The 10,385-nt window shown below is 39.2% G+C and overlaps 1 protein-coding gene across 5 annotated transcripts in view; it reads right to left on the minus strand.

The window, feature by feature from the left end:
* Mospd2 (motile sperm domain containing 2) overlaps positions 1 to 10,385 on the minus strand; it is a 65,446-nt gene that overhangs the window by 7,921 nt on the left and 47,140 nt on the right. For all 5 annotated transcript variants that reach the window (XM_008840887.1, XM_029567249.1, XM_017800074.2 and 2 more), the window contains 3 exons: positions 8,192 to 8,288; positions 6,930 to 7,026; positions 6,385 to 6,514 (listed from right to left, as the gene is read on the minus strand). In XM_008840887.1, the coding sequence (XP_008839109.1) occupies positions 6,385 to 6,514; positions 6,930 to 7,026; positions 8,192 to 8,288 (324 nt within the window). The remainder of the gene's footprint in view (positions 1 to 6,384; positions 6,515 to 6,929; positions 7,027 to 8,191; positions 8,289 to 10,385) is intronic.

Consider the following 10,385-nt stretch of genomic DNA (forward strand, 5'->3'; position numbering starts at 1 on the left):
TCAAGATAATTTCAAACTGTGTCCACTTCAATATTTTTTCTTTTTTTATTCTTTTTATTGTGCACAAAATTATTGGTTTTATTTTTGGCATGCCTCATTAAAATACACTGTTACAAATTTACATTCAAAGGCCTTTTACACTTGGGTACCTAATCAATTTTAAATCTATTAAATAGTGTCTCTAGGTCTCTGGTTATGTAAAAATCCAATTTATTAAGTATTTTTTTGGTTCTGGTTTATTCTCAAAAGTTCTTAAGGTGTCCATTTTGTTTGTACACGGTCTACATAAATTCATGTTTCTTAAAAATAATTTACTTGCTGTCAAATTAACTTAAAATAAAGCCTCATACGAACTAAAGTTGTTAAATTAACTTAAAATATTTTTTCCAGGTCAAAATGTTTTTTCTTTAATACTTAATTCTTCTTCTATATTGTTTATCATTGCTTAAAAATATACTAATTTTAAGTAATAAGTGCTTCTATTACAGGAAAAATATTAACCATTTTACCACTATTGAGTCTTTATAGCCAATAAACAGATACATCAAGGTCCATACCTTTACCAAGCTTATATTGTACTCATATGTTTAAAATAGTTGTTTGTCTATCTATAGGTATGAGGGACTAAATATTGGTTATTTGATGGATTCTCACAACAAATAATGTTATGTCTCGGGGTATCAAAAATTTAATAAAAATGTTTAAGAAAAGAGAGTTGGAAGGTCAAAGTTAGTAAGGTTAAAATGGCTGGATATTTCCAGATTGGAAAGAATAATGAAAATGTTTAAGCAAGTTTGTTAAAGGTCTGAGTAAATTTATAGAAATACAAGGTTGTTGTTGTTGATATAATAACTACTGTTACAGCAAAAAAAAATTTTTCAGTCTACTTCTCTGACTTGTGCTACATACCTAGTCACAGTCTGGAATTAAATGGATACAAACAAGTACTGGAGTTACCTGTAACTACTAAAAAAATGTCCTTTTATGTTTCTCTGTATTATACAAGTGTTACTTTTGGTATTTTCCTTCACCCATAACAAAATAATTTGGCTCATAAAAACTAGGATTTACCTCCCAGAACCAAATGGTACAGTCCAAAAGAAAACAATTTCATTCCATGAGTTTGATCTAAATCCAGATCAGTTATTTCCTGCCTATAGGTATGTTATATGACCCACCCCACCCTCACTTCACCCATAAACAAAAACAGCCATATAAAAACTACACCTTTTTTCTTCTTTTCTTTTTCTTTTTTTATGTCTTCAGGGTCTGGAGACAGACCTGAGGGAATTAATTTGAATCCCTTTCCTGGGCTATGCCTACTTGATCTATAATGTTAAATCTTTTCTACTCACTGTTTATTTAAAATGTTTAAGTTTTTGTTCAAGTTTTATCCTCAGATTACACAGTAATTAAAGGTACCAGACTGGTGCAACTAACCTTCTTGGATGTTTAAAACCCATACTTAGAGGCCTATACTCATCCGGTCAAAGGGGTTTAAGGGACAGTTTTGTTCCTTGCCTTCCAAGGTCAACTAAGTCCCAAGGGAATATGGGGCATCTCTCAAAACGTCCTGTAACTGTGGTAGGTCACCTGTCCTCTTGTTCAGGGAGGTCATGGAGACCCCATTAGAGAGACTCAGGCCAGTGTCTAGTCTACAAGGAAGAGGGTCAACACAGGAAAATGTTTCTTCCATGCTTCCAAGCAAAGCCAGAGTCGAACAGGACCTCCTGACTTATCCCCACACAGATGGAACTGGTAAAAGGAAAGCCAAAGGATCCTACCAGGGGCTCCCCCAAAAGCCCGAGTGACCCCCGAGGGCCGCAGCCTCAACTGACCTTCACAATAAAACAAAAACTTAGTTTAATTTGGGCAAGTTATACGGTCTTAAACACTCCAAAGGAAAGTATAACCAAAAATTAAAATAATCAGTATATTTCTTTTGAAGTCCATAAAATTATGCTTCCCAAACATTAAACTTAAAAGTTCATATAAAATATTATTTACAAATTCCCAGTAAAATTTTGTGCCACCTGCAGCCAAGGGGGACAGGTCCACTATTGTTCTTATCAAAATTAAATAATAACTAAATTTCTTCTCTCTCCCTGCCTATAGAAGCCACCTGGGAGGAAGCTCACAATATGATTCTAGCCATTTCAACAGCTATCAAAGTACCTAAAAAACAAATCCTGAGTCCAGCTGTGACATCCAGGAAAAGAAAATGGCCCAGTGAATGGATGCTCTTGGAAGCCCCCATCAAGAAACTCTAATGAACTTTAATGTGGACATTTATTTCTCCTGGTTCCCTACCTAAAATACGTGCCTAACTACTCTTGTTTTACTTCTCCTTCATATCTCCTCCCAGACACCAGTCAAGGACTAACAGTTATATGCTTTGTATATATATATATCCACTGAAGGGGGACCCTGTTGCCACACTCTTCACCCCTGTTCAGCACAGAAGAAGCCAGAATGACTCGACATCCAAATTCCCTATTGGCACCTAGGGTTACCTCTCCAGAAGAAGGAGTTAGGGTAGAGACCCCAAAGGAATAATGACAAGTTCATTCCCAGATGAGGACTGGACTGGCCAGCTCATTTTCCCATCCCTTCCTTACACTATGCTTAGTTAACTATTGTCTCCAAAAATTCTTACAGAATCTCCTGACCAAGCAGCCTATACGACTGCCCAATCCTCTACCTGAGACCAAATTAAGTCTATGCTCCCACTCTGTGCTACCTGAGAACTCAGAAATCAAAAGTTCCCAGAGACGAACAGCCTGCTGGCCCGCTGTGGAGAAGCTGTGCCACCTTCACTGACTTACTCCTCTCTTCAGTCTGCTGAGGGATCTTCAAAGCAACCTCTGATTGATGCCTGGACCTGTCACCAATTGGGATTCCCTTACTGACACAAAAACTGTGACTTTAAGGAAACTTTATGTCTCATACCCAGGACTTAATCTGGTTTTTCCTCGCTGTACCTGTATCTTCTTATTTCCCCCAAAGCAATGTGCCCCTCTTTCCATTCTACTCCCTGCCCTCTCCTTTTTTTTTTTTTTAATATTCCCCCAGGGTCTGGAATGATGGAAATGTGTGAATTGCAGAACAGAGACAAGCCTCATTAGGGAAAGCCATAAATCCCTTAACATGTCAAAGTGGCTCTAAATTGGCAGCCTGGCCTTGCTCAAGCCTGGCCTTGCTCAAGCCTTATCAACTGGTCACTCCTGGGACTAAGAGAGACTGTTTGTGGAGCCCACCTTTAGTGCTATAGATAACTCACCCACCTGTCTGAGAAAAGAGACTCTCAAGGACACCAAACCTGGGCACTAATTCAACTCCCCACAGAGTGCAGCTGTGTCTCACAACTTTCCTATAAATCACCCCCCTCCCCCGTTTCTTTGTCTAGTTGTAGAAGCTTGGTTCCCACAGACAGCCTGTACTTCTCACTATATGTTCTTTGAATAAAGGAAGATCTATTCCTTGCCTCTTGCAGGTCTGACTCTGGTTTCTTATCTCCTACTCCTCTATCTTTCCTTTTACTTTCCAAAAATCTAATATATGGTGTTCAGTAAAATTTATCCAAATCTTTTTCAACTTGAAGACAGTCACCCTTTCTAGGAAAGAAGATGGTGTTTTATTTGGGTTTTTACTACCAAACCACTGGGACCTCTCCCATTTTCTAGGAGAGAACAATGATTCCCTTTAGATAGTAACAGAAAACTCAGCCATTAGGAACTGGCAAAACCCAAAGGAAAGCAAATGAAGCAATGTACACTTAACCAGACTAAGACCTCTCATTTTGAGAGTATTTTAAAAGAACTTGGAATTAATCTTTAATGCTTTTAAAAATCAGTCTATCTTAACATTTAAATTATTTCCCATGACTTTAACCAGAAATAATTCCAGAAAAACTCAGTAAAGATGGACAGTGCAGGAGGACCCTGAGCCCCAGGTCAACAGCAAAATCCAGGCTTTTAAACCAAATGAAAATAAAATCAACCAAACCTATCAGAATGTAGTTTTGTAATAGACTTTAAACATTTAAATGTGCAATTATTTCCTGTAAAACCCAGGTAGAACCTCCGCTTGGAGCCTGCCCTCCACCTGTATTCTCCCTGCCCTGTCTGAGCAAATCCCAGCTCTGACCTCTTTGAGCGTTCTCAGAACTGCTGTCTTGCATCAATTCCTCCAATGATCATTGAAACGTTTTTTAAAAACAAAGAAAACAGCAGCAGCAGCAGCAGCAGCAGCAGCAGCAAATTACCTCTCCCATGTAGGTCATGCTCTCCACCTCCCTGCTGTGCCAGGCTCATGCTGCAGTTATAGCTGTGCCCTGGCATGGCCCCTTGTTCTTTGTTTGTTTGGCAGCACTGGGATGGAACTCAGGGTCACACACAGCCGAGGCAGGTGCTCCTCTTGCACTGAGTTATCCCCCCCACCCTGAGTCTGTGTTTTTGTTTAAGCAGTGCTCAAATTTCTCATATTAGAAACCTCAAGGCAGACCAGGCATGGTAGGGAGCACTTGGAACGATGACCAAGGAAGATTGTCTCAAGTTCAAGGCTAACCTCAGCCACATAGTGAGACCTTGTCTCAAAAACAAAAAAACCAAAATATCCCCAACCCAGCACAACAAAAAGCCAACACCAAGAACCCTTTCATCAGCTTCATATTCCTCCTTTCAAATACTATGGCAGTCTCTCTCGAACCTGCCAAACCTCTAGCCTAGCCTAGCTGCCTCCACCAATCTCTTTAGCACAGGCTGACGTATGTAGCTCCTGCCTCCCCCAGCTCCTGGGCTCTTCAAGCCATCAATACCTTCTGTAATGTGTCTATCAATGGGAACTGCCCATTCCTTATCCTTCTTTATCTGCATGGTAGTGTGTAGTGCCACTGTTCAACTTCTACTTTGTGATGCCCTTTCTTCCCTGGGGTTTAAAGACCTGACGGACCTGGCCTATCCTCTTCCATTTGACCACAAAATACTCCTCCAGGCTGTGTCTAACTCAGTCTCTCAAACTCAGTCCTCCCCAGCAGAAATCTAGTGCCTTGCTAGCTGTCCCTGTCTCTTGGCCATGGCCTTGCCTCCCCAGTCCATCAAGGGACACTGACTTCCTTGCTATTTCTTACACAAACCAAGCACATTTCTTTTTCTTTTACTTGTTCTTCCCTACCCCACAAAGCTCTTTGTCCAGTTAAAATCAGTTACCTTGTGACTTCTTTTACTTCCTAGTCAAAGTTTACCAGCGTGGTCATCCTCAACTACCCTATAAAACAAGGTTTTTCTACCACAGTACTAATGGTTTGGGGGACTCATGATTTTTACAAAATAGCAGCCATCATATACACTCTGGGAGGTTTAGCAGCATCTGCTAGATACCTGGTGTACCCCATCCACAGTTGTACACAACACAGATGTCTCTAGATGTTGGCAAATGTCTTGAAGGGCAAGACTGATATTACACCAACAAATTGTAATCCCAACTAAAAAAAAGGAGCAAGAAAAAACAAAACTAGAAAAACAGGTATCTCTCTTTTCCTTTTCTTTCCCATATGTATTTCAAGACATCTGTTACAACTGACATACACGTGCTCACATACTATATACACACACATACCCACATATACACACATACATACAAACTTTGTCTCTTTTAAATAGGACAATGCATACATGTTTCTGTGATTACTTTCTTTTTTAATATATAGTTTCTTCAAGTCAGAAGAGCTTCATTGGACTTTTTCTAAATATTATTTATAATTTTTATTTTATGTGTATGAGTGTATTGCCTACATGTATGTAAGTGCACCCATGTAGTGCAATGTCTGAAGAGGTCAGAAGAGGGCGTCAGATTCCCTAGAACTGGAGTTACAGATGGTTGTTAGTTGCCAAGTGGGTGCTGGGATTTGAATCCAGGTCCTCTGTAAAAGCATTGAGTGATCCTAACCACTGACGCATCTCTGCAGCCCCTCACTGGACTTTTTTCAAATGGCTGCAGAGTACTCTTCCATGTAGAAACAAATATTCCATTCTATTTCCCTAGGCTTTACTAGTGACCTTTTAGTTCTGTCTTACTTTTTTTTTTTTTCTTTTTTTTTTTTTACTATAACAAATGATACTGCCACAGTTTAGTAAGCAAGGTGAGCATTCCTAAAAGGGGAACAATGTGAAGGTTAGAGATGTGTTCACGTCATCTGTAAGACTTAGACCCATGTGGGTCTGCTTCAGTGTTTCTGTATTAGTGAGTCCTTGAGCAGCTCTTGGTCATTGATCTGGTCATCCTCAGTCTCCAGGATGCAAAGATGTAAGCAAGGAAGTGACAGTGTCTCACCCATCAGTTGTGCTTGTCTTCTGATTCTTCCACATCGGAGAGCAGATTGCTTACCTATGTTCCATGACTTTGCTTCTTGGAACTTCTTTCCAGAACTGAGTCAATTCTGCTGGGCCTGTGCCAGATGAGAGCTCCATTTCGGCAGCCATTATCAGAAATCGGTCTTGGGCAGACACTGTTAAGCCTGCATTCCAAAAGAGGAATTTAACATATAATCAGGAATCTTCACAAGGGGCTGGATATGTGGTTTAAAGCATTATTCTAGAATACATTAAGGAAAAAATAGGAAAAAAAATTAAAAATGGAAGCAATCTGTAAACAAGAGAAATTTGTTGCTATTTAAATTACATTTCAACTGTCATCACTTTAATTTTATTCATTTTAAAATAATAACATTTTACTGTGAGAAAAGGCTTTGGACCCTCTGGACTACTTTATTTCACATACGAGAAACACATGCCTTTAAAGTGAGGTAAGGTGATTTGCTGATCTTCTGCTAATTTCTATATTTAGCCCCCAAACTCCTCAGAACCAGTGACAGACCCAGGTCCCCTCCAGTCACACCTGCTGTGGTCTCCAAATGCCAAATGACAACTCACCACCATGTGGAGACACAACTATATCAACTGATGCCCCAGGATCACAGCTGCTGTTGCTTGGCTTTACTCTATATTTTTCTGGAGCCGTTGTTCTCACCTGTTTAGAAACACAATGACTACTTAACCTGTGTGGTAACAAGCTATGTTCTGCTTCTTTGCAGGCATGGCTTAAGAATGAATTTAAAGAGAGAGCAGTTAATAATTGATGAATAAAGTCTACAAAACAACCTTGGTCATTATGCACAGAACTTTTTTTTTTGTCCTAACAGGATAAAATCATTGTGACTTGTCTAAAAATACTCTGCAGTTCTACTGTCGCTCTGCTTCCCTTTTTGTGTGTATGCGATTGAATGTGTGCACATAACCTTCAGGTCTCATTCCTCAGGCAGTATCTACCTTTTGAGATAGGATAGCTCAATGATCCTGAAATTCCCCAAGTAGACTAGGTTAGCTGGCCAGCAAACCCCAGGGATCTACTCATCTTTGACTTCCCAGTGCTGGAATTACAAACATGTGCTAGCACATCTGGCTTCTTTGATGTAGACTCTGAGGATTTAACTCAGGTCCTTTACTGACTGCACTAGCTCCCCAGCCCCTAGATTTCTTCTTAAGTAACGATCGATTAATATTTATCTTGCCCACTTATAGCTTAAATTTAATTATGCAAATTTGTAAAATAGTATACATTAGATCATGTTTTACAATAGCATTCAGAAATTAAGAACAATGGATAATCAAGGCATGTCCACAACACCCTAGTGGTCACATCTCAATTAAGTGGGATAATTAAGAAAACAATGTCTACAGTAGTGCTGATGGTTAACTTAGTGTTAGCACACTTACTATTCAGTAGCACATTAGTATCCAAAAGAAGCTCCACTCCAGGTTATAGCATATGTGAGGGAAAACTCACTTTTGGTTTTTCTATTATTCTACCATTCAGAATTGTGGTAAATTATTCATATAATGAAGAATGCCCTTTCTTGGTCTTTCACTTACAATAAATGTTAAACCTCAGGACTGTTTGTGCAGTAATTTGTGTGCATTAAAGTGGGCTACGGATCCCAGGGAAAGTTTTAAACAAGCTGTGCCCCTTGGATACTAGAGGGTGGTACAACACAGCTAAAATTCACAGAAAACATGGTGAAGGTTCAGTCTCCACACAAGACTGTTCATTGTTTGATAACTCTTTCAATCTGAATGTCTCAAATCACTTCCCATATCACAATCACAGTTTATTACATCTCTAAGATTTTTTTTACCTTAAATGCCACTACATTTTTAGTTACATTTGTTAACACTATTAGAGTTTTCTTCTCTCCAGATTCCATACTTCCAAAATACAGTTCTTCTGCTGGGCTAGAAGGTAACAAAAACAAGGCATTTGTATTACTCCAATTGAATAATACAATCATTAGTTTGAAAAAAAAATGTTTAGCAAATATTTTATGCTCATTTATATAAGGAGATTTCCTTAGAAAAAAACACTACAAAGTCAATAACCTAATATAATTTTGTATTTTAATCTTACTGTTTTATGCATGCTATTTAAAAAGCCCTATGGGTTTTCCTAAGATCAGAAGGAAAATAGGAAAGAACGGATGAAGAATTAGAAAGATTCTGAATTAATCCTATAATCAACACAATCTAAGGTGGATTTAAACTCTTTGGAAGGTTATGGGTTATAATCAAAGCACTGAAGGCATTGCTGCTTCAAGTTTACCTAGCGACAAAGAGCTCTGACTTGGGCATTTTTTCTTTACACCATCAGGGAAGAGCACAATTTAAAAGAAAGATTATGGATATATTTAAGTAGATTTTTTTTGTACCATGCAGTGGCTTTCCTAAGTAAGAGGGGAAAAGCAAACAAATAAATTTGGAGAAGGAATGAAAGTTTGAGCCTCAAACTTCACTTTTACTATTACTGTAACACCTACAACCTAAAATGAAAAGTCAAAGACTCAACTCTGAAGCAAAATTTGGTTAATCACATTAGCCAGACAGCATCAGGTGCCTCAAAAAAAAAAAAAAAAAGGAAATGCCCTTTTTGGGGGGTGTTTTTGTTTTTTTAAAAAAAAAAAAAAGCTGGGCGGGGGGGCACACGCCTTTAATCCCAGCACTTGGGAGGCAGAGGCAGGCGGTTCTCTGAGAGTTCAAGGCCAGCCTGGTCTACATAGTGAGTTCCAGGACAGCTGGGCCTACAGGGAGACCCTGTCTCAAAAAAGACAGGGTCTAAAAAAAAAAAAAAAAAAAAAAAAAAAAAAAAAAAAGCAAGTAATTTAAGCAAGTTTTCACAGAGCCCTAGGTTTGGGGGTTTTCAGATATGTATTTAAGCTTTGAGACTTGCTAGGTTGCCCAGGCCAGTTTCAAAGTGTAATCCTCCTATCCCTTAAGGGCACTGGAACTAAGGGCTTTTACTATTAAGCCCAGGCAGGGATATGCTTTGTATCTGTTAACATTATAAGGAATCTCTGCATATAAGTTATATTTGTTAATCTAAAAACCAAGTTTTAAAGGATGAACTCTTGCACCTTTGTATGAGATGGGAAAAGTGTGTGGCTGTTCAATTCTTTTTTGGTATATTTTTTATTGAATTTCCAGGTATTTCATACACAATATCTTAATCATCTTTATACCCCCTTCCCCACCAGCACCCTCTCATAGCTCCCCAGCTGAATTTCATGTATTGTTATTCATATTAAGGCCTACTGAGTCAAGTTAGTGTTCCCAGACATCCTTCAGTGCAAGTTCATGTCCTGGGGTCTAGTCAGCCTATCTAGAGTCATTCCCTTAAGCCTAAGGAAGAGCACCAGACATGAAAAGAAGCAACAGTTACAGATATCAGAGTAGCTCAGAGTAACAGTACAAAAGATGCTAGAAGCTTCAAGAGACCACACTGGTAAGGTCCCCATGCATGTACAGCTCTGTGATTCTGATAAAGGCACAGGTAGTGAGGTCAGGTTCAAAGTGCAATCCTGGAAGATGCCCAACTCTAGCCTTTCTCCAGCTGTTCTCACTGTCAAATCTCAACAGTAGCAGGCTAGGATCTACGTTTCTGACAGGCCTCCCATGAAACATGAAATGCATGACTTCTAAAGTAGTAAAGGGGAAGATGTCAACAAACCCCAAAGGAAAATGGTGAGGAAAAACCATGGGAAACAAAGTTTATGTCCTACGTCTCCCCTTACATGCATATAGACAGTGGGAAGAAATTCAACTCTGACAAGAATCAATACACACAAACAAACTTATTCTGTGTAGAGAATTTCATATACCAAAAACATAGTTATGGGGCTGGAGAGATGGCTTAGCAGTTAAGAGCACTGACTGCTCTTGCAGAGGACCCGGGTTCTATTCCCAGCACCCACATGGCGACTACAAACTGTCCTTAACTCCAGTTCCAGGGAATCCGATGCTCTTTTCTGACCTCTGCAGCATTGCACGACATGGGTGCAC

This window comes from Nannospalax galili, unplaced genomic scaffold (assembly GCF_000622305.1).
Source record: "Nannospalax galili isolate Female #2095 unplaced genomic scaffold, S.galili_v1.0 scaffold521, whole genome shotgun sequence".
In the NCBI taxonomy this organism is placed as follows: Eukaryota; Metazoa; Chordata; class Mammalia; order Rodentia; family Spalacidae; genus Nannospalax; species Nannospalax galili.